General features: G+C 62.2%; 2 protein-coding genes and 13 non-coding genes across 15 annotated transcripts; 9 read left to right on the top strand and 6 right to left on the bottom strand.

The window, feature by feature from the left end:
* Positions 1-6,542: 6,542 nt before the first annotated feature.
* Positions 6,543-6,614, bottom strand: TRNAD-GUC. The gene has a single exon. It is a non-coding gene; the product is annotated as a tRNA-Asp (tRNA).
* On the top strand, positions 6,614-8,350 carry LOC113882612 (basic proline-rich protein-like). Its single transcript, XM_027525548.1, has one exon. It carries the CDS (start codon positions 6,614-6,616, stop codon positions 8,348-8,350), a length of 1,737 nt encoding a protein of 578 aa, XP_027381349.1.
* TRNAL-CAG lies at positions 7,144-7,226 on the top strand. The gene has a single exon. It is a non-coding gene; the product is annotated as a tRNA-Leu (tRNA).
* Positions 8,351-8,664: 314 nt separating the features above from the next.
* On the top strand, positions 8,665-8,735 carry TRNAG-GCC. Its single transcript has one exon. It is a non-coding gene; the product is annotated as a tRNA-Gly (tRNA).
* Positions 8,736-9,401: 666 nt separating this feature from the next.
* TRNAD-GUC lies at positions 9,402-9,473 on the top strand. Its single transcript has one exon. It is a non-coding gene; the product is annotated as a tRNA-Asp (tRNA).
* Positions 9,474-10,219: 746 nt separating this feature from the next.
* On the top strand, positions 10,220-10,291 carry TRNAG-UCC. Its single transcript has one exon. It is a non-coding gene; the product is annotated as a tRNA-Gly (tRNA).
* A 300-nt stretch (positions 10,292-10,591) lies between these two features.
* On the top strand, positions 10,592-10,663 carry TRNAE-CUC. The gene has a single exon. It is a non-coding gene; the product is annotated as a tRNA-Glu (tRNA).
* A 6,228-nt stretch (positions 10,664-16,891) lies between these two features.
* Positions 16,892-16,962, bottom strand: TRNAG-GCC. Its single transcript has one exon. It is a non-coding gene; the product is annotated as a tRNA-Gly (tRNA).
* A 545-nt stretch (positions 16,963-17,507) lies between these two features.
* LOC113882606 (basic salivary proline-rich protein 2-like) lies at positions 17,508-19,547 on the bottom strand. Its single transcript, XM_027525537.1, has 2 exons — positions 18,287-19,547; positions 17,508-18,139 (listed from the first exon to the last, which is right to left on the bottom strand). Exons 1-2 carry the CDS (start codon positions 19,545-19,547, stop codon positions 17,508-17,510), a joined length of 1,893 nt encoding a protein of 630 aa, XP_027381338.1.
* TRNAL-CAG lies at positions 18,241-18,323 on the bottom strand. Its single transcript has one exon. It is a non-coding gene; the product is annotated as a tRNA-Leu (tRNA).
* Positions 18,886-18,957, top strand: TRNAD-GUC. The gene has a single exon. It is a non-coding gene; the product is annotated as a tRNA-Asp (tRNA).
* A 180-nt stretch (positions 19,548-19,727) lies between the features above and the next one.
* On the top strand, positions 19,728-19,799 carry TRNAG-UCC. The gene has a single exon. It is a non-coding gene; the product is annotated as a tRNA-Gly (tRNA).
* Positions 19,800-20,100: 301 nt separating this feature from the next.
* Positions 20,101-20,172, top strand: TRNAE-CUC. The gene has a single exon. It is a non-coding gene; the product is annotated as a tRNA-Glu (tRNA).
* A 3,398-nt stretch (positions 20,173-23,570) lies between these two features.
* On the bottom strand, positions 23,571-23,641 carry TRNAG-GCC. Its single transcript has one exon. It is a non-coding gene; the product is annotated as a tRNA-Gly (tRNA).
* A 1,268-nt stretch (positions 23,642-24,909) lies between these two features.
* TRNAL-CAG lies at positions 24,910-24,990 on the bottom strand. Its single transcript has one exon. It is a non-coding gene; the product is annotated as a tRNA-Leu (tRNA).
* Between the last annotated feature and the right edge of the window lie 361 nt (positions 24,991-25,351).

Raw genomic sequence — 25,351 nt, 5'->3', positions numbered from 1 at the left:
GCTTAGAGAATGTTGAGCATTACTTTGGTAGTGTGTGAGATGAGTGTAATTGTGCAGTAGTTTGAACATTCTTTGGCATTGCCTTTCTTGGGGATTGGAATGAAAACTGGCCTTTTCTAGTCCTGTGGTCACTGCTGAGTTTTACAGATTTGCTGGTATATTGAGTGCAGCACTTTCAAAACATCATCCTTTAGTATTTGAAATAGCTCAAGTGGAATTCCATCCCCTCCACTAGTTTTGTTCGTAGTGATGCTTCCTAAGGCCCACTTGACTTTGCACTCCAGGATGTCTGGCTCTAGGTGAGTGATCACACCATTGTGGTTATCTGGGTCCTGAAGATCTTTTTTGTATAGTTCTGTGTATACTTGCCACCTCTTCTTTATATCTTCTGCTTCTGTTAGGTCCATACCATTTCTGTCCTTTACTGTGCTCATCTTTGCATGACAGATTCCCTTGGTATGTCTAATTTTCTTGAAGAGATCTCTAGTCTTCCCCATTCTATTGTTTTCCTATGTTTTTCTTTGCATTGGTCACTGAGGAAGGCTTTCTTATTTCTCCTTGCTCTTCTATGGAACTCTGCATTCAAATGGGTATATCTTTCCTTTTCTTCTTTGCCTTTAGCTTCTCTTCTTTTCTCAGCTATTTGTAAGGCCTCCTCAGGCAACCATTTTGCCTTTTTGCATTTCTTTTTCTTGGGGATGGTCTTGATCACTGCCCCCTGTACCATGTCAGGAACCTCTGTCCATAGTTCTTCAGGCACTCTGTCTATCAGATCTAATCCCTTGAATCCATTTGTCACTTCCACTGTATAAGCAGTCATAACGGATTTGACTTAGGTCATTCATACCTGAATGGTCTAGTGGTTTTTCCTACTTTCTTCAATTTAAGTCTGAGTTTGCCAAATTTACCCTTCCCCAATGCAGAGGGTCAATGGGACATGCCCTCCTCCAGTTGCACCCTCCCCTAGGCCTGGGAACAACCTGCACAAATGCTTGAATTCTGATTAGGCCTCTTCTCCCATCAGGACTGCTGAGGTGGACTGGGCCTTTAGTGTGTGCAGGCAGAGATGCACAGATGGCCAAAGGAAGTCTGTTTGCAGGGGTTTGAGAAGAGCTTGGACATGGAGGTGAGGTTTGCCCTTTCAGTGCAGAAAGGAGCTAGAGTGGATAGAGAGTCCTCCCTGTATCACCATGCTCAGGCACAGAACTATGAGGAGTTCCATAATTCTAAACGCAAAACTGGCCTCATAGATCCTTAGGAGAGTATTTTTGTCAAAGTAGGAAGAAAGATCTTATTTTATTTCACAGTTTACTAGCTTAGTTTACAAGTTTAAAACATTTAGGTGTAAGTGTGTGGGCCTCCATCTGTACTCATTCACATAGCTGCAGATATTAGGGCATGCTGAAGTCTGTGACTTTCCAGGCTCACCCATGTATCAGGTTTTCAGTTCCTTGCCCAAACCCTTGGATCTAAGGTCCTTCTTTCCCAAACTTAGTCACCTTTCTCCACTCTTCCAACCAGGAACATTTTCCCAGGTTCTACTCCAAGCAAATTACAGAACCCTTGGAAATAAGTTCAGAACCTTTCCTACTCACCATATCCATTAGGGATCAAGTCCTTTCTCTTTTATCTCTTTGGCTTTCCCACCAGTGAGAACACTGCCAAGTTCTTTGGTGAGTATTTTCACCTCAGTCGCTCAAGTAGTTGCCATGTAGTTTGAAGGTACAGGGCTAACAAATATACATTTTCCTCTTAAAATTGTATTCAGGATCATGTTTCCAATTTTCAGAAAGATCCCTTTAACTTGAGGAACACTCAGTATTTCTACTAGAAGTTAATCAGAGGAGAGAGAAAAGGGGGCCTGTAAAGTTTCTTGGATGTTGGACTGGATGGATGGTGCATTAGTCAGGTTCTCCTAGAAACAGAACTATTAGGAGATCTGTTGTTGTTGTTGTTGAGTCGCTAAAGTTGTATCTGACTCTTTGCAACCCCATGGACTGCAGCATGCCAGGTCTCCCTGTCCCTCGTCATCTGCCAGAGTTTGTCCAAGTTCATGTCCATTGAATTGGTGATACCATTCAAACATCTCATCCTCTGCTGCCCTCTTCTCCTTTTGCCTTCAATCTTTCCCAGCATCAGGATCTTTTCCAGTGAGTCAGTTGTTCACATCAGGTGGCCAAAGTATTGGAGATTTGTACCTATCTATACGTCTGTATTTAGAGAGAGAGAAGGAGATTATAAAGAATTGACTCATATGATTATGGATCCACAGCATGAGTTGGCAAGCAAGACACTGAGAGCTGATGGTTTGGTTCCAGTTGGAGTTTGAAGGCTTGAGAACCAGGAGAGCTAGTTCAAGGCCGACAGGCTCTAGCCGGGCAAAAGCTGATGTTCCATTCCAAATCTGAAGGCAGGAAAATCACAATTCCCAGTCTGACGTCAGTTAGGCAGGATGAGTTCTTTCTTACTAGAGGGATGGCGATCTTTTTGTTCTATCTGGTCATCCAACAGATTGGATAAGGCCCATCCACAACAGGGAGAGCAGTCTGCTTTACTCAGTCTTCTGATTTAAATGTTAATCCCATGCAAAAACATTCTCACACAAAGACTTAAAGTTTGACCAAATATCTGGGTACCTCATGGCCCAGTCAAGTTGACACATAAAATTAACCATCACAGATGGTGACACCATTATACTAAGCACACAGAAGAAAAAGAATTCCCTTGGTTGGGCTATAGTTTAGGATAACTGCTTTTTCAGAGCATTTTTGTTTCTGCCCTATCTGGATGTAGTGCAAAGATGCTTTCATCTGGTTACATAAGAGGAATGAATTAAAAAAGAAAAAGTCCCTTCTGGCAGAGAAACATCAGGGCTGGGTAATATTAATGGTAAGCTAAATACACCAACATACTGATTTACAGTTAAACCTACTGACAATTGGACTTCAGAGACCACACTGAATCTTGTTTGTTTTTAAGTGAAATTCACATAACATAAAATCAACCATTTTTCAGTGAACAATTCATTGGCATTTAATGCATTCTGAAAGTTATGTAACCACCACCTTGATCTAGTCTGAAACATTTTCATCATCCCAAAATAAAACCCCATATCCATATCCATTATTATTCCCCAATACTCTCTCCTTCCAGTCCTTGGAAACCATCGATTTACTTTCTATTCCTTTGCAGTTATCTATTTTAGATATTTCATATAAGTGGAACCACACATTTTGTGACATTTTGTGTCTGGCTTCTTTCACTTCTTTTTGGAGTTCATTCATATTGTAGTATATATCAGCACTTCATTCTATTTTATGACTGAATAAAATCCCATCATGTGTATTTACCACATTTTGTTTATATATTCATCCACTGATGGATATTTGGGTTGTTGCCACCTTTTGGCTGCTGTGAATAGTTCTGCTATGAACATTCCTGTACAAATATTTGAACATCTTTTTTTTACTCAATTAGTTCCGTCCCTTCTTTACCTTCCACGGTCTCCTGTCATGTCATTTCTCTACAAATGTATTTTTCTTTTGTTAAGATGCTATGTTGGCCCAAGTTGTAACCACTCCTTTGAATGACCCATCATGAGGTTTTTTCCTGTGTGATGTGTGCTACGTGCATTCACAAACTGTCCTCCTCTCGTCAATCTTCTATTAGTGTCATTTTATAGTGCCCTAGCTGGAAAACCTAAGAGGGTACAGGAGAAAAGAAATCTTTTCCTCCTCTTCCCTGCCTGTCACAAAATATTAGAAAACAGAGGTGAACCAAACAACTAACTGCTCCATTTTCGCCTGGAATTTGGAGGAAATGTAAAAGCTTGAGACAGTTTCCACTCAGCAATATTTTTCAGAGAAAGAAGAGACTCCACGCAAAGATCGAACCCAGGCACTGTCAGAAAAACATGGTCCCAAGGGAAAGAGAAAACTAAGGCTGCGCCTACAGGACTCTTTATTAAGACAAAAGGAAAACTGAAACAGGGCCTCATAGACCCTTTCAGACAGAAAGAGGACACTCTGTCCTAAGGGCATGCCTCAAAGACTTTGCCTTAATGAGGCTTTTTAAAGAATATTAAGGGCCTTGGCCTCCACTAGCCTCACCAAGAGCCCAAAGTAAAAAAGGGCTTATCTCAAAGAGATTTGTGAGTGTGGTTTTTGTCCAATAAGTGAAATATATAATGACATATAAAAAACTCTTCAAGTCTTTAAAGGGAGTACATCAGCTTGAACTGAAAGAGATAGAGACAAAATTAAAAGAAGCCTTGGATCTCCAAATTTTGATGGACAGAAAGCAGGCTGGGGGTGGGGGGCGGGGAAGGATCAGCTGCAAATGCTATTCTTATGGAAGAGTAAGGATAACTCAGGGGATGATACTGAGAGGCAGATAATCATTCCCGGTGAGCAGCAGTGGGCCTTACAGAACTGGCAGCGTGTATCAGGCTGGATGTTAAAAGTACTGTGAACCAGTGATTGCTCTTGTGCCTCCAATTTCCCCCTTTTGAATGGCAATGGACACTAACCCAAGACCTTCCCAACACTGTATATGAAGTTACCATGGTGGCAAAAGAAGGGTGTTTTGTGGCTAAATGGTAGTAGAGACCTGTAGCTATTTTGTGTGGTAGCAGCCCCAACTTGTAACAGCCCACTGGCTGTGAGATTCTGTAGGAAAGCCACTCTCAAAGGATTTCCTTCCAGGGAAAAAAGGACAGGAATGTTTGTTTCACTGCAGATAACTCCTGTCTGATTAGGATGTGGAAAACTAAGAAATATCTCTTACTAGACAATTGATTCATAGCATTCTGGATTAGAACGATGTCTAAAAGTAAGGTGGAGAAAAAGGAAGACTGGGACATCAGTAGCAGAATCTTTAATGATCCTGACTCAAAATTGTAAAGGCCTTGTGGGGAGGGGAAAATGGATAAATGGATCACTGTTTGGTGAGGAGTAAAAACTAAACTTCCAGTGCGGAGCACCTACTAGTATATACAGAAGCAGAAATATATTATCCTACAAATGAAGCTTACCGAATGTTAGAAATTGATGTTACCTCAAAATATTTACTTGATAAACATCCATGAGCGGGAGTGAACCAACAACCTCTCACTAAAGAGCCAAACACACCAACGGGTTGCAAAATAGAAACCGAGGAGGCAAGCTCATTACTGCAGATTTTATGCAGAGATCTTTCCACAAACACTACATTGCTCCTCTAAGACACCTGTTGCCTAGATTTCAAATTGCAAGTATGTCTCACCCAGGTGATTGTAATAATTTAAGTAAAAACTTAACCCAGAATACACGAGTCGCCCTATTTTCTGATCTCGGAGCAACCCTGGACTACGGGGCGCTAGGGTCCTGCCGGGGAGATGAGTGGGTTAAGGAGAGGAAAAATAAACCATTCCTGCCTGGGAATCGACCCCAGACAGAGGCGATGATACCATCGAAACCTAACCACTAGAACACCAGGGAGCGTGGGGGTTCGGCCCTCGCCTGCTCCTGCTGAACCCAGCAAATCCATGCCACCCGCCCCGCGCCACCTTGCTGCCCACACCCGGCCCTTGCAAGTCCAGCCGCCCGCCGGCCCTGTCAGTCCGCCTGCCCTGGCGTGCCCTCTTGCATTCAGCCCCGTCAAAACACTGCGCGCGCCGGCAGCTTCTCGTACAAACACCAAAAGCCACGGGGCCAGCGGGCTGGCTCCCCGCTCCCAGCTGTCTCTCCCGCGAATGCCCATGACGGGAGGGCGGTGGAACTCAGCAAAATTCAGGCCCTTTGCGTTGTCAGGGATCGAACCCGAGTCAACTGCTTAGAAGGGAAATATGTTCACTACTATACCACCATCGCTGCACAGCCAAGGGAGACGCCAGCACCGGGCTCAGCCGACACTCTCGCCGACACTGCGGCATCCCTGCCAGGACGCCCAGTCAGCCGGAGGCTCTGCGAGCCAGCGCTACGCAGCTGCCGGGGTCCGCCGGCCCGCCCGCCAGGGGCCGGCGCTCCCACGGCCTTCCGGCCCTCCGGCTCTTCGCTCCCCGCCGCGGCCCGCGACGCTTCCACCCTCATCCCCGGGGGGCAATGCGGGGTACGCAGCTTCCAGCACCCAGCTGGCCTAAGGCCGTCTCCACCGGGCGCTGGGCGAGGCCACTTCCCACGACGACAGGGGGACACGGGACCCACCCGCCTGCACGCGTCCTGGGGCTGTGCCGAGCCGCACGGCGGGAACGTCGCGAGCCTAGGACCCACTGAGGCAGCCACTGTGGGTGGGTGCGTGCGCGGGCGAGCCGCAAGATCCGGCTATGGTCGGGCGAGGGCGTGGGGTCGCCAAGGAGGGCCTCGCTCCGCCGTGGCGACCGTGCGCCCGGCGACCACAAAGGGCTCAGGCAGGAGGGCTGCACGGGGAGAGGGGGTCGACGGTGGCTAGGCCCGGCACCACCGTTGGTGGCGCCATGGCGCCTCGCCCAAAGGCAGAGGGAGGAGACGAAGGGACCCTGGGGGCCTGGCGGCAGGACAGAGCGGACACCAAAAATGGTGTGTTGCCTCCCCGTCGGGGAATCGAACCCCGGTCTCCCGCGTGACAGGCGGGGATACTCACCACTATACTAACGAGGATGCCGGCAACCGTCTTGCCGCCTGGCCGCTCACGGGCTCTCGGGCAGCCTGCCGACGCGTCCCCCTGCCCTGCACGGGCCCCCGGCCACCGCGGGTCCGGACCCAACCGCGCACCCAACCCACCGCCTCGCTCACAGCGGCAGCCCGCCACCCCGACAGGGCCCCGGACCCCCGCGGCACTGGACACTCCCCAGGGCGCGCCGCCTCTTGCCTCCCACGCGGGCATTCCGCCGGGAGAAGGGGGCCCGAGAAGGCAAGCGAGGCTGCGAGGACACGGTGGGCGCGCGCCGGCCGGCGTCGGGCCAGGAGAGGCGCGGCTGGGGAGGGGCCGGCCCGCCCAGGGCCCGGCTGGGTCCGGGGCGCGGCCGGCCGCCGCGCGCCGGCTCCGTCGACACCCACCCCGGACGGCCGCCTGCCTGCCTGCCTGCCTGCCTGGCGCGGCGCGGCGCGCGGCCAGCCAAGGGCGCCGGGGCTCGCGCCGCGTCGGGTCCCAGCCAGGCGAGCGGCCACGCGCCCAGCCAGGCCCGCTGTCAGGATGGCCGAGCGGTCTAAGGCGCTGCGTTCAGGTCGCAGTCTCCCCTGGAGGCGTGGGTTCGAATCCCACTCCTGACAAGCCAGCCTTTTGGCCAGCCGGACAAACGCACCCGTCCTCCCGGCGCCACTGCCTTTCTCCACACACGCCCTCCCCCCGCTACCTGCACCCCACACCAGGAACCTTCAGTCCTCCTCAGCGCATCTTTCCTCCCAAGATGGCTGAGGCTGCAGCTGCTGATTTTCTGACTGCCACTTGCCCACCCCCGCCGAAACACGCCCACCCGCGCTCCCACCCACGCCCACCCACGCCCATCCACGCCCACGGCCGCGCTCCAGCTCGCCCCGGTCCACGCCGACTCAAGCAGCCCCGCGGCGGGTGGCAAGCCTTCTTCGCTTCGCCGGCGCTCCGACCTCTGCCTGGGGAACGGCCAACTCGCTGTCGTAGCCTTGCTTCAACGTCCGCAGCGGCCGCTCTCCCTCTGGACGGCATCCTGTCCTCCCCGCCCGCCCCGCCGGCCCGCCTGCGCTCTACAGCCACAGGGAGACAGCCGAGCCCCCGCCTTGCCTTGGCCGGGCTACACCTGCCTGGCGCCCGCCCGGCACGCGTGCCACCCAGCCTTCTTGCTGGCCAGCGAACACCGACCTTCCTTGCACGAGTCCGTCCCGGGAAGCGTGCTCCTCTGGGGAGGGAGCGGAAGCCCTGCGTGCCCGTGCAGCCCACCCACAGGCGCCCGGCCGGCGCCCCCGACCTCGGCGCCACCGCGCCCGTTACCGGGGGAAGACGCTGCCCGGGCCGGAGCCAAGCCCGACTTGGCGTGGTCCCTGCCTCAGCCGGCAGTCCCCGAGCCGGGAGCCGCTCTGCCAAAGGGCCCCTCCTCACCACCACCACCCTGTCAGAGCCGGACCCCGGGAGCGCTGTCGGCCAGAGCGCAGGAGCCAGGCTCACACGCTTTTGGGTCCCTGGGCATGAGCGCCGCTCGGGGGGAGGGGGGTCGGCAGCGGAGGGGCTCCAGGGCGTCGCGCTCCCGCTCTCGCGGTTCGCGCACAGCCCGAGCCCCGCATCCCGGCCCCCGCCCGCTCTCGCACGCCCTACCCCGGCCAGGCCGGAAAGTCAGCACGCCAGAGGCACTTTGGGTCGAGAACCGACACGTCGCAAGACCGTCTGCGCGCGGCCGCAGCGACAACACAGCGCCTGCACCTGACAGGGATCCCGGCACGGGGCAGACCGCGTGGACTGCCGGCCCCCTCAGACGACACCGAGAGGCTCGCGGCGGCCGTGGTCGGCGCAGAAGGCGCGGGACGGGCCGAGTGGGCCCGCGTCCCGCCGACCCGGGGTCCCCCCGAGACCGCCGCGCCCTGGGGTCGTGCATGTGCCGGGATCCTGGCTTTCAGGTCGCCCGCCCGTCGTCTCCTGCTACGATGGAGCAGATAGATGCCCATGGGCGAGCAGTAAGCAGTGAGGGGCCGGTGGCGGCCAGGGCCTCTGGGGCAGCGTCGGGGGGCACTGGCCACCGGCGCATGGGTGGTTCAGTGGTAGAATTCTCGCCTGCCACGCGGGAGGCCCGGGTTCGATTCCCGGCCCATGCAGCTATAGCGTCCCTTTTTGGTCCCGCAGTGCAGCCCAAGAGCCCAGCTAGGTCTGCCCGCACAAACGCGCTCCAGGCAGCGCTCCTGCAAACGCTGGTTGCTACCTGCTGCCCGCTGCCTCTCCCACGCAGACCCGACGACCCCTCCCCACGCCACCCATAAAAGGCCTGCTGCCAAGCCTCCGTGGCATGTAACACAGCGGGCTCAGCAGCCCGTGCGCCTCACCGCAGCATCACCCCTGCCCCAAGAGCATCACCACCTCAGATACACCCTCATCATCCCCCTACACCCTATACGCAATTTAAGAGGTAGAAAACTATCTTAGGGGAAAGGCAGGGTAGGAACGCATTGGGAATCAGATCAAGAGATAAGAAATGCTATACAAACAGTAGATAAGCAACAAAACTTTCCTAGGTAAAATGAGAACTATATCCATAACTTGCCTTAACCTACACTGGAGAATCACCTGGAAAAGAACGGGGGACTGAGTCACTTTGCCGACCACGGACCGGTTCCTCGCCGGGCTGGGGGGCTGCCGCTGTGACCGAGGCGGTTGGTTTGGTGCGCTGTTGGGTCGGGAACCGAGTGGTCGGGGACCAGTGCTGGGCAGGAGGAGGCGTCGGCAGGCAGCCCGAGACCGGCCGGGCCGCAGGACTACCGCCACCGTCCTCGTTAGTATAGTGGTGAGTATCCCCGCCTGTCACGCGGGAGACCGGGGTTCGATTCCCCGACGGGGAGGCAACACACCCTTTTTGGTGGCCGCGGTCGCTCTCTGTACTGCCGCCAGGCCCCCAAAGGCCCTTCGTCTGGTCCCGCTGCCTTTGGGCGAGGCGCCAGGGCGCGGTGCCCGGCCTAGCTACCGTCAAACCCTCTCCCCGAGCAGCCCTCCAGCCTGAGCCCTTTGTGGTCGCCGGGCGCACGGTCGCCACGGCGAAGAGAGCGCCCTCTTGGCGACCCCACGGCCTTGCCCGACCAGAGCCGAAGCTTGCGGCCCGCCCACGCCCCACCCCCACTGGCTGCCCCAGTGGGCTCCTAGGCTCGCGACGCCCCCGCCGGGCGGCTCTGCACAGTGCCGCGACGCGTGCAGGCAGCTGGGTCCCGTGTCCCCAAGGCGTCGTGGGAAGGGGCGGCGCCCAGAGCCCGGTGGAGAAGGGCTTTGGCCAGCTGGGTGCGGGAAGCTGCGTGCCCCGCGTTGCCCGCCGGAGGTGAGGGCGGAGGCGTTCGCGGGCCGCGGCGGGGAGCGAAGGGCTGGAGGGCCGCAAGGCCGTCGGGCCGGTGGACCACGGCCACGGCGTAGCGCTGACGCGCATGGGGCGCCGCGCGGCTGCTGGTGGCGCCGGCGGCGGCGCAGAGCCTCGGGCTGACGGGGCGTCGGGGCAGGGATGCGGCGGCGGCGGCGGCGGCGGCGGCGGCGGCGGCGGCGGCGGCGAGAGTATGCTGGGGCGAGCCCGGGGCCGGCGTCCGGCGGCCGCCCGGGCTGTGTAGCGTTGGTGGTATAGTGGTGAGCATAGCTGCCTTCCAAGCAGTTGACCCGGGTTCGATTCCCGGCCAACGCAGCGGGCCGACCTTTTGCTGAGCTGCACCGCCCTCCCGGCAGGGGCGATGGGGGGTAGAGAGAGCTGGGAGCGGGGAGCCAGCCCGCTGGCCCGCGGCTTTTGGCGTGTGTGCGAGAAGCCGGCGGCGCGCGCAGTGTTTTGAGGGGGCTGAAAGCAAGACGGCACGCCAAGGCAGGAGGACTGACGGGGCCGGCGGGCGGCTGGACTTGCCAAGGCCGGGTGTGGGCGGCAAGGTGGCGCGGGCGGGTGGCATGGAGGCGCTGGGTTCAGCGGGAGCAGGCGAGGGCCTTGCCCCGACGCTCCCTGGTGGTCTAGTGGTTAGGATTCGGCGCTCTCACCGCCGCGGCCCGGGTTCGATTCCCGGTCAGGGAAGCCTTTCTTCTTCCTCTCCGGAGGCCTGCCACCTGCCACCTGCCGGGGTCCTCGCCGGCGACCCTCCCACCTTTACCCTTTTAGCCTACGCAATGGCAACCCACTCCAGTCCTCTTGCCTGGAAAACCCCATGGACGGAGGAGCCTGGGAGGCTGCAGACCATGGGGTCGCTAAAAGTCCCATAGGACCGAGCGACTTCACTTTCACTTTTCACTTGCATGCATTGCAGAAGGAAATGGCAAGCCACTCCAGTGTTCTTGCCTGGAGAATCCCGGGGACAGGGGAGCCTGGTGGGCTGCTGTCTATGGGGTCGCACAGAGTCGGACAGGACTGACGCGACCTAGCAGCTCAGCACTGCGCCAGAGGCCCCCGGGACCCTGCACCTCCAGCCCAAGCACGATTCAGGCCACCTCCGCCGTCCCTCGGGGCAAACCTTTGTTGGCCGCAGTGGCAACCTCGCGCCGCTTTCACCACGACCGGCCTGAGGCCTCCCATCCCCCGCCTCCCTCCCTCCTGAGGGGCTGCGGCTGCTGGCCCTGGTGGCGGCGGCGATGCTCCTGGGCTTGTGCTGGTTCTCCTACTGTGGGGGTTGGGGGGGGGCGGGGGGGGGTGAGTAGGTGGGGTGGGATAGGGCGGGGTGGGGATAGGGGCGGGGGTAGGGGCGCGAGCTGTGGTGGTCGCCAGCGGGGGCCAGCAGCGGCAGGGGCGGTGGCCGCAGCCGAAGGTGAGCAAGGGGGATGTGCCTCGGGGGAGTGGGGGCCAGTGGCCACGGACACGCCTGCCTTCCCATGTCCCTCATGCCAGCCCCGTCTCTGGGCGGCTTGGCCACTGCGCGCCAGGTCCCGGGCTGGCTGTGACTCCCGTATGGTGCTGGTGTCTCCAAGAGGGTTCTGGTCTTGAGTGGGCTCTGGGAGGCGGACCACGGCGCCCGGGAGGCATCGGGATCAGTTCAGTCGCTCAGGGCACTGCAGCAGCCAGGCTTCCCTGTCCATCACCAACTCGCCCGGCTTGCTCAAACTCATGTCCGTCCAGTCGGGGATGCCATCCAAGCCTCTCGTCTTCTGTCGGGTCGTCCCGGTCTCCTCCTGCCTTCCATCAGGGTCTTTCCCCGTGAGTCAGTTTTGCGGGTCGGGTGGCCAGAGGATTGGCGTTTCGGCTTCAGCCTCAGTCCTTCTAATGAATATTCAGGACTGATTTCCTCTAGGATGGACGGGTTGGGTCTCCTCGCAGTCCAAGGGACTCTCAAGAGTCTTCTCCAACACCGCAGTCCAAAAGCATCAATTCTTCTTTATACTCCACCTCTCACATCTGTACGTGACCGCTGGAGAAACCGTAGCTTTCACGAGACAGACCCTCGTCACAGACCTCGTCTCTGCTTTGCGACATGCTGTCCAGGTTGGTCATAGCTTTTCTCCCAAGGAGCGAACGTCTTCATTTCACCGGCGCAGCCGGCGTCTGCAGTGCTTTGGGGCAGCACCCCCAAATGAAGTCTTTCCCGCGTTCCGTTCTTTCCCCGTCTATTTGCCATGAAGTGATGGGACGGGATGCCATGATCTTAGTTGTCTGAATGTTGAGTTTGAAGCCAACGTTTTCACTCTCCTCTTTCACTTTCCTCAAGGGGCTCTTTAGTTCTTCTTCGCTCTCCCCGAGGCAAAGGGGTGAAGATGGATGTGGACCTGTGCCGAGAATCCCACCACCTCGCAGTGGAAGTGAGAGAGCTCACAGATCCGGGCGGGGCCGGCCGGCCCGGCTGAGCAAAGCTAGCCCACCAGCCTGGAGGCGGCAGATGCGCTCGAGGCAGCGATGCCTGCCAGGGAGGACAACGCGACCATCAGGGTGTTTCCCTTGCCTGACCACAGCTCTCAATCCTACCGGACTGAGGCAAGATTTCCCCAGGCCTCCCTCCCCCACTCGTAACCAAAGGTGGGCATGGGGCGCGCGCACACCCAAACACACCCACCCACACACACACACACACGCACAGCGCCCTGTTCCCCGCACCCCTCCCCTAGTTATGACATCTATGAGTTTCCCATTCTCATCCAACTGTCTATCCAGGATCCACTCCATCCCTCTGGCCAACCTGTCATTGTCTTCCCCTAGGAACTCTCCCCGAGGGTAATCGCCCAGCACAGTCTCCCCTTGGGCCAATCTCGAGGTCGTCTTTCCCCAGAGGGTTTCATTCCACGTCCGTTCAAGGACTGTGTCCTTCGGAGGGGAAGTGGACGGCCGACCAAGGGCACCCAAGTGCGGCGAGGGCGGCACACTCGGGTGGGATGGCGCCGAGTCCCCTTTGGGAAAGGAGCCCCCGTGGCCCGACGTGTGCTTGCCGTGGCCAAAGGAGGTTTCCTTGAGGCCCCTGCCGGGGCCGTGGGCATCAGCGTGCGTGGGGGAGAGTATGGGACGAAGGTGCTTGGGGCCATGGCTGGTGGGCGCCCCACGTGGATCAGGGACCTGGGCAGAGCGATCATCGCAGGGAGAGGGGGCGGCGCCGAGCCGAGGGGCTGGCAGGCAGACCCAGGGGTGCTTGGGTGGAGTCTTCCTGGAGGGCCAGCATGAGGGGATGTTTGGGGCTCGCGGGAACCTGGCCGAAAGATCGGCAGGCCACTGGAGCAGGCCCTCTGCAGGAGCATGGGCGAGGTGGCGAAGCCCTGCCAGGCGCATGTGAGAGGCTGGGACGGATCTGCGGGAGGTAGGGGTGGGCGTGGGGTCGGGGTGGGTCCGCGGAGCCGGAGGGAGGCCCACACTGGTGAACCTCAGGGCAGGGCAGGGCAGTCCAGGCCAGGGCAGGACGTGGGAGGGGTGGCCCGAGCTCCAGGGCGTTGGTGGTGGTGGTGGGGAGGGGGGGGCGGTGGGGGGGGCGGATGGGACCGTGCCTGGAGTCTGGAGGGAAAGGCAGAGGGCAGGCCGTGACAGTGATGGGGCTGTGGCATGAGGAAGATGGTGGGGGAGCACTCCATTTGGGCGGGGTGGCGGGTGAGCGGGCGAGCCACACTGGTGCGCGGTGCCGCAGGCTGCTCAGGCTCAGCGGTGGGCTGAGGACGCAGGCAAGCCAACGACGGAAACGGGGTGCCAGACGGGGGCCAGACCTGGTCCGAGATGGGTGGGCCCGCCGTACCGCCCCAGAGACCAAAGTCACCACTCATCAGGAGCAAATGTCCAGTCTCGGGTGTGACATGGCTGGGGGCACATGGTGGGATGGGGAGTGGTGGTTGGCCGCTCGGGTGGCTGAGATTTCACGAGGACCAAGGAGAGCTCCCGTGTGACCGAGCACGGCCGTCCCCCCAGGGTACACACCCGCAGAGGGCCAACCTCGGGGAGGTCTGAGGGTGCGCACACCGCCACGGACACGGCGACACTGTTTGCCATGGCCAAGACACGGAGCAAACCCCAGCGCCCATCCACACGTGGCGGGCCCGAGAAGAGGTGGCACAGATGTAGCATGGAACCATCACTCAGTCATAAAGAAATAAGTCAAGGGTTGCCATTTGTCACAAGCAACGATGGACCTAGAGACTCTTACACTTGGTGAAGCACGTCAGACCGCGTTGGACAAAGGCATGTGGAACGTGTGAAAGAATACAAAACGGAGCTATTTGCCGAGGAGAAACCCACTCACGCAGAAAACCACCTTAGGGGAACGCCAGCGGAAAGGCAGCGCTGGAGGGATGCGTGTGCAGCTGGGACGAACAGATACGCAGGACCCTGGATAAAGGGAGAAGCGCCAAGGTGATCCAGTTCAACACAGGGAATAAGCGTCAGTACCCTGGAATCCCCTCGAGTGGAAAAGAATCTGAAAACGTACATGAAATCCAAATTCCCGTGTACAACACGGGAAACAGAAGCACTTTGCGGTCCACCGGAAACGAGCACAATATTGGAAACCCACTGTACTTGAGCAACAACCGTGACTCCGACATTGGAGTCGGCTTTGCAGAAGAAACGAAATCAACAGGCAAGTAAGTCGGCGGGAAACAGGCGAGCTGTCCCAATCCCACCCTGGGTACATACCCGTGAGAGCCGCAACTCTTCATTCGGAAAGACGAGTGCAAACCCCACGGTCATAGCAGCGCCATTTGCCGTAGCCGAGACGTGGAGGAAACCCTAGTGCCCATCCCCAACGGCTCACCCACGTAGGTGCCCTACCAGAGACAGGGAGAGAATGGGATGGCACTGAGCCGTCCACGCGAGTCCAATAGTGTCACTGGCAGCAGCAGCGGAAGCTGGAGCTGCAGAATATTACCCTTGGTGAGGGAAGTCAAACAGACAGGGTCACAGATGGGTGGAATCTTAAGTGTTGTACAAATTCACCCTTGTGGCAACCAGCGACAGACTCTCAGACTCGGGAAAGCAGCCTCGGGCTTCCCAAGGGCAGAGTCACGGACGGAGGGATGGATGAGGAGCCGGGCTCAACGGATGTACCGTACCAGTACTGCGTAGAAAGGAGAGGAGCAACAAGGATACACGGGATACTACAGGGAATGAGATCCCATATCCTGTCACCACCTGTAACGGAAACCGACCTGAAACCCTCATCCTACACGCACAATTGGGAATCACAACGCTGTACAGCAGACACGGGCACCAGGCTGTAGTTGTACACTTCCAGAACAACAACTGCCACTCCGGGGAAGTCAATCAGTCGAGGATCGGTCCACCAGTAGGACAAAGAAGAGCTCACATGATGATCCAGCAGACCCAATCCCGGCTACTCATCGGGAAAAGACAACACGCCCAATGGGAAGAGAGGCGGGCATCCCCCAGGGTCATCGCAGCCCTCGGTGCCGTAGCCGAGACATGGGAAACGCTCACGTGCCAGTCGGCCCGTGGCCGGCACGAGAAGGTGAGGCAAATACGTACCGTGGAATATGACGCAGCCATCAAGTAGCAAGCGGCCATCGCCATGGGCCGAAACGCCGGACGGACCCACAGAAGGGTCCGCTGCCTGAAGTGAGTCGGGTGGAGAGGGACAAAGCTCTGTGGACTCGAACAACGAATACCAGTGAATCTGTGTGCAAAGGGGAAACCGACCTGGAGACGGAGAGAACGGGCATAGGGCTAGCCAAGGGGAAAGGCAGGGGAGGGACGAAGTTGGAGTCGGATCAAGAGATAGGAAGTACTGTACTTACAGTCGATGAGCAACAGAGCTTTCCTCTGTAGCATGAGAACTGTATTCATGTCTTGCCTTAACCTACACTGGAAAATCACCTGGAAAAGAACAGGGGACTGAATCACTTTGCCGAGCACCTGAGACTAACCCAGGACTGTAAAGCAGTTCTCCTCGTGTTGGAAGAAGCAGAAAGAGGAGCAGGCCCTGGCCTGGGGTAGGGGGTAGGGGGTAGGGGGTGGGGGGAGGCAGGCCAGTGCGCCAAATGCAAAGGCAGGTTCCTGGACAGCCTGGGATTTGGAATGGCTCAGGGAGGACCTGGGCGTGGGGCGGGGTGGGGGGTGGGGTGGGTGCAAATGGGGGAGGTGGGGAGCCGGGTGGGGGTGGGATGGGGGTTGCGTTTGGGGAAGTAGGGGCACGGTGAGGGTGCAGGCTGAGGTGGTGGTGCTCTTGGGGCAGGGCTGATGCTGAGGTGAGGCGCGCAACAGGGTTTCAGGGGCATGGGGTGGTGTTTGGGGTGGTGTTTGAGGCGGTGAGGGCGTCCCTGTTGGAGACCCATTTCTGCCGAGGGACGAGGGACGGGAGCTGGTGGACTTCTTTGGAACTCCTCCTGCAAGACGCTGGTCCAGGGACCCTCCAGGCGAAAGGGAGGTATGCTTGCCAGATGTGGCAACTTCCTTGCTCCTGACTGTGCAAAGGTAGTGTGATTGATTCTCGGAGTGTGGGGAGAGTGAGGCAGGGAGCTTGGAGACGGACGTTGTGAAAGGTGAAGAGGTGGTGCGGGCGGCTGCCAGCCGGGGGCTATTCCTTCCAGTGCAATCCCTGAGCCCCCGGCTGGGTCCGGGTGAGGAAGCGAGCAAACACAAGAAAGGCGCCTGGACGCACGGGCGGCTGAGCCCGCAGGGCTTGGGGCCACGGAGGCTTGGCAGCAGGGCCTTTTCTGGGTGGGGTGGGGTAGGGTGGGGCGGGGTGGCGCGGGGTGGTGGGCGTCTGCGTGGGAGAGGCAGCGGGCGGCAGGTAGCAGCCAGCGGTTGCAGGAGCGCTGCCTGGAGCGCCTTTCAGGCGGCAGACCTAGCTGGGCTCTGGGGCCGCACTGAGGGACCAAAAGGGGACGCTGCGGCTGCATGGGCCGGGAATCGAACCCGGGCCTCCCGCGTGGCAGGCGAGAATTCTACCACTGAACCACCCATGCACCGATGGCCAACGCCGCCCGACGCTGCCCCAGAGGCGCTGACCGCCACCCGCCCGGCACTGCTCACTGCTCGCTCGTCGCCCGTCGGCACCTATCTGCTCCATCGGAGCAGGAGACGACGGTGGGGATGGAAGTGGGGGGGCGACCTGAAAGCCAGGATCCGGGCACGTGCAGGACCACAGGGCGCGGCGCTCTCGGAGGGTCCCACTCGGCCCGTCGCGCGCCTTCTGCGCCGACCACGGCCGCCGCGACCCTGTCGGTGTCGCCCGAGGGGGCCGGGAGCCGACGCCGTCTGCCCGGCGCCGAGATCCCCTGTCAGGTGCAGGCGCAGGCGCAGGCGCTGCGTGGTCGCTGCTGCCGCGCGCCGACGTTCCTCTCAGCGACCGCCGGGTGCCGACCCAAAGGCGTGTGAGCCCCGGCTCGTGCGCTCTGGCGGACCGCGCGCCCGAGGTCCGGCTCTGACGGGGTGGTGGTGCTGGTGAGGAGGGGCCCTTTGGCAGAGCGGCTCCAGGCTCGGGGACTGCCGGCTGAGGCAGGGAGCGCGCTCAGGAAGGGCTTGGCTCCGGCCCGGGCAGCGGCTTCCCCCGGGAAGGTCGGGGGCGCCGGCCGGGCGCCGGTGGGCGGGCTGCACGGGCACGCAGGGCATCCGCTCCCTCCCCAGAGGAGCACCCTTCCCGGGACGGACTGGTGCCAGGAAGACCGGTGTTCTCTGGCCAGCAGGAAGGCTGGGAGGCACGTGTCCCTGGCGGGCGGCAGGCAGGTGTGGCCCGGCCAAGGCCGCAAGGCGCAGAAGCGTCGAGGGCACGCAGCACCCCCCTGGCGGGCAAGGCTGGCGCTCGGCCGCCTCGGTGTGACTGGGGAGCGCAGGCGGGCCGGCGGGGCGGGTGCGGAGGACAGGGTGCCGGCCGGAGGGAGAGCGGCCGGGGGCGGACGTGCAAGCAAGGCTGCGAGAGCGAGTTGGCCTTTCCCCGGCAGAAGTCGGAGCGCCGGCGACGCGAGGAGGGCTTGCCAGCCGCCGCGGGGCTGTGTGCTTCGGTGCGGCCGGGGGCGGGGCGGGGCCGTGGGAGTGGGAGGGTGGGCGAGGGTGGGCGAGGCGGAGGCGGGGAGGCAGGAAAACCAGCAGCTGCAGCTGCAGCCAGCTGGGGAGGAAAGATGCGCTGAGGAGGACTGAAGGTTCCTGGGGTGGGGGTGCAGGTGGCGGGAGGCGGGGCGTGTGTGCAGCAAGGCAGTGGCGCGGGGAGGACGGGCGCGTTTGTCCGGCGGGCCAAAAGGCTGGCTTGTCAGGAGTGGGATTCGAACCCACGCCTCCAGGGGAGACTGCGACCTGAACGCAGCGCCTTAGACCGCTCGGCCATCCTGACGGCGGGCCTGGCTGGGCGCGTGGCCGCTCGCCTGGCTGGGACCCGACGCGGCGCGAGCCCCGGCGCCCTTGGCTGGCCGCGCGCCGCGCCGCGCCAGGCAGGCAGGCAGGCAGGCAGGCGGGCAGGCGGCCGTCCGGGGTGGGTGTCGACGGAGCCGGCGCGCGGCGGCCGGCCGAGGCGCCTGGCTCGGCGGCCGGCCGCGCCCCGCACCCGGCCGGGCCCTGGGCGGGCCGGCCCCTCCCCAGCCGCGCCTCTCCTGGCCCGACGCCGGCCGGCGCGCGCCCACCGTGTCCTCGCAGCCTCGCTTGCCTTCTCGGGCCCCCTTCTCCCGGCGGAATGCCCGCGTGGGAGGCAAGAGGCGGCGCGCCCTGGGGAGTGTCCAGTGCCGCGGGGGTCCGGGGCCCTGTCGGGGTGGCGGGCTGCCGCTGTGAGCGAGGCGGTGGGTTGGGTGCGCGGTTGGGTCCGGACCCGCGGTGGCCGGGGGCCCGTGCTGGGCAGGGGGACCCGTCGGCAGGCAGCCCGAGAGCCCGTGAGCGGCCGGGCGGTAGGACGGTCGCCGCCGTCCTCGTTAGTATAGTGGTGAGTATCCCCGCCTGTCACGCGGGAGACCGGGGTTCGATTCCCCGACGGGGAGGCCACACACCCTTTTTGGTGGCCGCGGTCGCTCTCTGTCCTGCCGCCAGGCCCCCAGGGGCCCTTTGTCTGGTCCCGCCGCCTTTGGGCGAGGCGCCAGGGCGCGGTGCGCGGCCTAGCCACCGTCGACCCCCTCTCCCCGTGCGGCCCTCCAGCCCGAGCCCTTTGTGGTCGCCGGGCGCACGGTCGCCACGGCCGAGCGAGGGCCTCCTTGGCCACCCCACGGCCTTGCCCGACCAGAGCCGGAGCTTGCGGCCCGCGGGGCCGCCCGGCCGCCCACGCACCCACCCCCACCGGCTGCCTCGGTGGGCTCCTAGGCTCGCGACGCCCCCGCCGTGCGGCTCGGCACAGCGCCGCGACGCGTGCAGGCAGCTGGGTCCCGTGTCCCCAAGTCGTCGTGGGAAGTGGCCGCGCCCAGAGCCCGGTGGAGAAGGGCTTTGGCCAGCTGGGTGCGGGAAGCTGCGTGCCCCGCGTTGCCCGCCGGAGGTGAGGGCGGAGGCGTTCGCGGGCCGCGGCGGGGAGCGAAGGGCCGCAGGGCCGCAAGGCCGTCGGGCCGGTGGACCACGGCCACGGCGTAGCGCTGACGCGCATGGGGCGCCGCGCGGCTGCTGGTGGCGCCGGCGGCGGCGCAGAGCCTCGGGCTGACGGGGCGTCGGGGCAGGGATGCGGCGGCGGGGGCGGCGGCGGCGGCGGGGGCGGCGGCGGCGGCGGCGGCGAGAGTATGCTGGGGCGAGCCCGGGGCCGGCGTCCGGCGGCCGCCCGGGCTGTGTAGCGTTGGTGGTATAGTGGTGAGCATAGCTGCCTTCCAAGCAGTTGACCCGGGTTCGATTCCCGGCCAACGCAGCGGGCCGACCTTTTGCTGAGCTGCACCGCCCTCCCGGCAGGGGCGATGGCGGGGGAGAGCGAGCTGGGAGCGGGGAGCCAGCCCGCTGGCCCGCGGCTTTTGGCGTGTGTGCGAGAAGCCGGCGGCGCGCGCAGTGTTTTGAGGGGGCTGAAAGCAAGACGGCACGCCAAGGCAGGAGGACTGACGGGGCCGGCGGGCGGCTGGACTTGCCAAGGCCGGGTGTGGGCGGCAAGGTGGCGCGGGCGGGTGGCATGGAGGCGCTGGGTTCAGCGGGAGCAGGCGAGGGCCTTGCCCCGACGCTCCCTGGTGGTCTAGTGGTTAGGATTCGGCGCTCTCACCGCCGCGGCCCGGGTTCGATTCCCGGTCAGGGAAGCCTTTCTTCTTCCTCTCCGGAGGCCTGCCACCTGCCACCTGCCGGGGTCCTCGCCGGCGACCCTCCCACCTTTACCCTTTTAGCCTACGCAATGGCAACCCACTCCAGTCCTCTTGCCTGGAAAACCCCATGGACGGAGGAGCCTGGGAGGCTGCAGACCATGGGGTCGCTAAAAGTCCCATAGGACCGAGCGACTTCACTTTCACTTTTCACTTGCATGCATTGCAGAAGGAAATGGCAAGCCACTCCAGTGTTCTTGCCTGGAGAATCCCGGGGACAGGGGAGCCTGGTGGGCTGCTGTCTATGGGGTCGCACAGAGTCGGACAGGACTGACGCGACCTAGCAGCTCAGCACTGCGCCAGAGGCCCCCGGGACCCTGCACCTCCAGCCCAAGCACGATTCAGGCCACCTCCGCCGTCCCTCGGGGCAAACCTTTGTTGGCCGCAGTGGCAACCTCGCGCCGCTTTCACCACGACCGGCCTGAGGCCTCCCATCCCCCGCCTCCCTCCCTCCTGAGGGGCTGCGGCTGCTGGCCCTGGTGGCGGCGGCGATGCTCCTGGGCTTGTGCTGGTTCTCCTACTGTGGGGGTTGGGGGGGGGCGGGGGGGGGGGGGGTGAGTAGGTGGGGTGGGATAGGGCGGGGTGGGGATAGGGGCGGGGGTAGGGGCGCGAGCTGTGGTGGTCGCCAGCGGGGGCCAGCAGCGGCAGGGGCGGTGGCCGCAGCCGAAGGTGAGCAAGGGGGATGTGCCTCGGGGGAGTGGGGGCCAGTGGCCACGGACACGCCTGCCTTCCCATGTCCCTCATGCCAGCCCCGTCTCTGGGCGGCTTGGCCACTGCGCGCCAGGTCCCGGGCTGGCTGTGACTCCCGTATGGTGCTGGTGTCTCCAAGAGGGTTCTGGTCTTGAGTGGGCTCTGGGAGGCGGACCACGGCGCCCGGGAGGCATCGGGATCAGTTCAGTCGCTCAGGGCACTGCAGCAGCCAGGCTTCCCTGTCCATCACCAACTCGCCCGGCTTGCTCAAACTCATGTCCGTCCAGTCGGGGATGCCATCCAAGCCTCTCGTCTTCTGTCGGGTCGTCCCGGTCTCCTCCTGCCTTCCATCAGGGTCTTTCCCCGTGAGTCAGTTTTGCGGGTCGGGTGGCCAGAGGATTGGCGTTTCGGCTTCAGCCTCAGTCCTTCTAATGAATATTCAGGACTGATTTCCTCTAGGATGGACGGGTTGGGTCTCCTCGCAGTCCAAGGGACTCTCAAGAGTCTTCTCCAACACCGCAGTCCAAAAGCATCAATTCTTCTTTATACTCCACCTCTCACATCTGTACGTGACCGCTGGAGAAAACCGTAGCTTTCACGAGACAGACCCTCGTCACAGACCTCGTCTCTGCTTTGCGACATGCTGTCCAGGTTGGTCATAGCTTTTCTCCCAAGGAGCGAACGTCTTCATTTCACCGGCGCGGCCGGCGTCTGCAGTGCTTTGGGGCAGCCCCCCCAAATGAAGTCTTTCCCGCGTTCCGTTCTTTCCCCGTCTATTTGCCATGAAGTGATGGGACGGGATGCCATGATCTTAGTTGTCTGAATGTTGAGTTTGAAGCCAACGTTTTCACTCTCCTCTTTCACTTTCCTCAAGGGGCTCTTTAGTTCTTCTTCGCTCTCCCCGAGGCAAAGGGGTGAAGATGGATGTGGACCTGTGCCTCGAATCCCACCCCCGCTTAGTGGAAGTGAGAGAGCTCGCAGATCCGGGCGGGGCCGGCCGGCCCGGCTGGGCAAAGCTAGCCCACCAGCCTGGAGGCGGCAGATGCGCTCGAGGCAGCGATGCCTGCCAGGGAGGACAACCCGACCATCAGGGTGTTTCCCTTGCCTGACCACAGCTCTCAATCCTACCGGACTGAGGCAAGATTTCCCCAGGCCTCCCTCCCCGACCCGTAACCAAAGGGGGACATGGGGCGCGCGCACACACAAACACACCCACCCACACACACACCCACACACACACACACCCACACGCACACCCACACACACACACACACACGCACAGCGCCCTGTTCCCCGCACCCCTCCCCTAGTTATGACATCTACGAGTTTCCCATTCTCATCCAACTGTCTATCCAGGATCCACTCCATCCCTCTGGCCAACCTGTCATTGTCTTCCCCTAGGAACTCTCCCCGAGGGTAATCGCCCAGCACAGTCTCCCCTTGGGCCATCTCGAGGTCGTCTTTCCCCAAAGGGTTTCATTCCACGTCCGTTCAAGGACTGTGTCCTTCGGAGGGGAAGTGGACGGCCGACCAAGGGCACCCAAAGTGCGGCGAGGGTGGCACACTCGGGTGGGATGGCGCCGAGTCCCCTATGGAAAGGAGCCCCCGTGGCCCGACGTGTGCTTGCCGTGGCCAAAGGAGGTTTCCTTGAGGCCCCTCGTGTCTCGCCTTAACCTACACTGGAAAATCACTGGAAAAAAGACAGGGGACTGAATACTTTGCCGAGCACCTGAGACTAACCCAGACTGTAAGCAGTTCTCTCCTCGTGTTGGAAGAAGCAGAAAGAGAGCAGGCCTGGCCTGGGGAGGGGGTGGGGGAGGCAGGCCAGTGCGCCAAATGCAAAGGCAGTTCCTGGACAGCCTGGGATTTGGAATGGCTCAGGGAGGACCTGGGCGTGGGGGGGTGGTGTGCAAATGGGGGAGGTGGGGAGCCAGGTGGGGGTGGGATGGGGGTTGCGTTTGGGGAAGTAGGGCCACGGTGAGGGTGCAGGCTGGGTGGTGGTGCTCTTGGGGCAGGGCTGATGCTGAGGTGAGGCGCCAACAGGGTTTCAGGGGTATGGGGTGGTGTTTGAGGTGGTGAGGCCGTCCCTGTTGGAGACCCATTCTGCGAGGGACGGGAGCTGGTGGACTTCTTTGGAACTCCTCCTGCAAGACGCTGGTCCAGGGACCCTCCAGGGAAAGGGAGGTATGCCCAGATGTGGCAACTTCCTTGCTCCTGACTGTGCAAACGTAGTGTGATTGATTCTCGGAGTGTGGGGAGAGTGAGGCAGGGAGCTTGGAGACGGACGTTGTGAAAGGTGAAGAGGTGGTGCGGGGGGCGCTGCCAGCCGGGGGCTATTCCTTCCATGGCAATCCCTGAGCCCCCGGCTGGGTCCGGTGTGAGAAGCGAGCAAACACAAGAAAGGCGCCTGGACGCACGGGCGGCTGAGCCCGCAGGGCTTGGGGCCACGGAGCTTGGCAGCAGGGCCTTTTCTGGGTGGGTGGGGGTGGGTGGGGGGGTGGGGTGGGGTGGCGCGCGTCTGCGTGGGAGAGGCAGCGGGCGGCAGGTAGCAGCCAGCGGTTGCAGGAGCGCTGCCTGGAGCGTCTTTCATCGGCAGACCTAGCTGGGCTCTGGGGCTGCACTGAGGGACCAAAAGGGGACGCTGCGGCTGCATGGGCCGGGAATCGAACCCGGGCCTCCCGCGTGGCAGGCGAGAATTCTACCACTGAACCACCCATGCACCGATGGCCAACGCCGCCACGCTGCCCCAGAGGCGCTGACCGCCACCCGCCCGGCACTGCTCACTGCTCGCCCGTCGCCCGTCGGCATCTATCGCTCCATCGGAGCAGGAGACGACGGTGGGAGCGGGGAGAGGGGGCGACTGAAAGCCAGGATCCGGGCACGTGCAGGACCACAGGGCGCGGCGCTCTCGGAGGGTCCCACTCGGCCCGTCGCGCGCCCTTCTGCGCCGACCACGGCGCCGCGACCCTGTCGGTGTCGCCCGAGGGGGCCGGGACCGACGCCTCCTGCCCGGGCGCGAGATCCCGTCAGGTGCAGGCGCAGGCGCTGCTGCGTGGTCGCTGCGGCCGCGCGCCGACGTTCCTCTCAGCGACCGCCGGGTCCCGACCCAAAGGCGTGTGAGCCCGGCTCGTGTGCTCTGGCGGACCGCGCGCCCGAGGTCCGGCTCTGACGGGGTGGTGGTGCTGGTGAGGAGGGGCCTTTTGGAAGAGCGGCTCCTGGCTCGGGGACTGCCGGCTGAGGCAGGGAGCGCGCTCTGGAAGGGCTTGGCTCCGGCCCGGGCAGCGGCTTCCCCCGGGAAGGTCGGGGGCGCGGGCCGGGCGCCGGTGGGCGGGCTGCACGGGCACGTAGGGCTTCTGCCCCTCCCCAGAGGAGCACCCTTCCCGGGACGGACTGGTGCCAGGAAGACGGTGTTCGCTGGCCAGCAGGAAGGCTGGGAGGCACGTGTCCTGGCGGGCGGAGCAGGTGTGGCCCGGCCAAGGCCGCAAGGCGCAGAAGCGTCGAGGGCACGCAGCACCCCCTGGCGGGCAAGGCGGGGGCTCGGCCGCCTCGGTGTGACTGGGGAGCGCAGGCGGGCCGGCGGGGCGGGTGCGGAGGACAGGGTGCCGGCCGGAGGGAGAGCGGCCGGGGGCGGACGTGCAAGCAAGGCTGCGAGAGCGAGTTGGCCGTTCCCGGCAGAAGTCGGAGTGCCGGCGAAGCGAGGAGGGCTTGCCAGCCGCCGCGGGGCTGTGTGCTTCGGTGCGGCCGGGGCGGGGGGGGGGGGGGGGGGGGGGGGGGGGCGTGGGAGTGGGAGGGTGGGCGAGGGTGGGCGAGGGGAGGCGGGAGGCAGGAAAACCAGCAGCGGCAGCGCAGCCAGCTGGGGAGGAAAGATGCGCTGAGGAGGACTGAAGGTTCCTGGGTGGGGGTGCAGGTGGCGGGAGGCGGGGCGTGTGGTGCAAGGCAGTGGCGCGGGGAGGACGGGCGCGTTTGTCCGCGGGACAAAGGCTGGCTTGTCAGGAGTGGGATTCGAACCCACGCCCCAGGGGAGACTGCGACCTGAACGCAGCGCCTTAGACGCTCGGCCATCCTGACGGCGGCCGGACTGGGCGCGTGGCCGCTCGCCTGGCTGGGACCCGACGCGGCGCGAGCCCGGCACCCTGGCGGGCCGCGCGCCGCGCCGCGCCCGGCAGGCAGGCAGGCAGCCAGGCAGGCAGGCGGCCGTCCGGGGTGGGTGCGACGGAGCCGGCCGCGCGGCGGTCGGCCGAGGCGCCTGGCTCGGCGGCCGGCCGCCCCGGACCCCGCCGGGCCGTGGCGGGCTGGCCCCCCCCAGCCGCGCCTCTCCTGGCCCGACGCCGGCCGGCGCGCGCCCACCGTGTCCTCGCACCCTCGCTTGCCTTCTCGGGCCCCCTTCTCCCGGCGGAATGCCCGCGTGGGAGGCAAGAGGCGGCGCGCC

Source organism: Bos indicus x Bos taurus, chromosome 3, assembly GCF_003369695.1.
Source record: "Bos indicus x Bos taurus breed Angus x Brahman F1 hybrid chromosome 3, Bos_hybrid_MaternalHap_v2.0, whole genome shotgun sequence".
Taxonomy (NCBI): Eukaryota; Metazoa; Chordata; class Mammalia; order Artiodactyla; family Bovidae; genus Bos; species Bos indicus x Bos taurus.
This window is presented reverse-complemented; position numbering and strand designations above follow the sequence as displayed.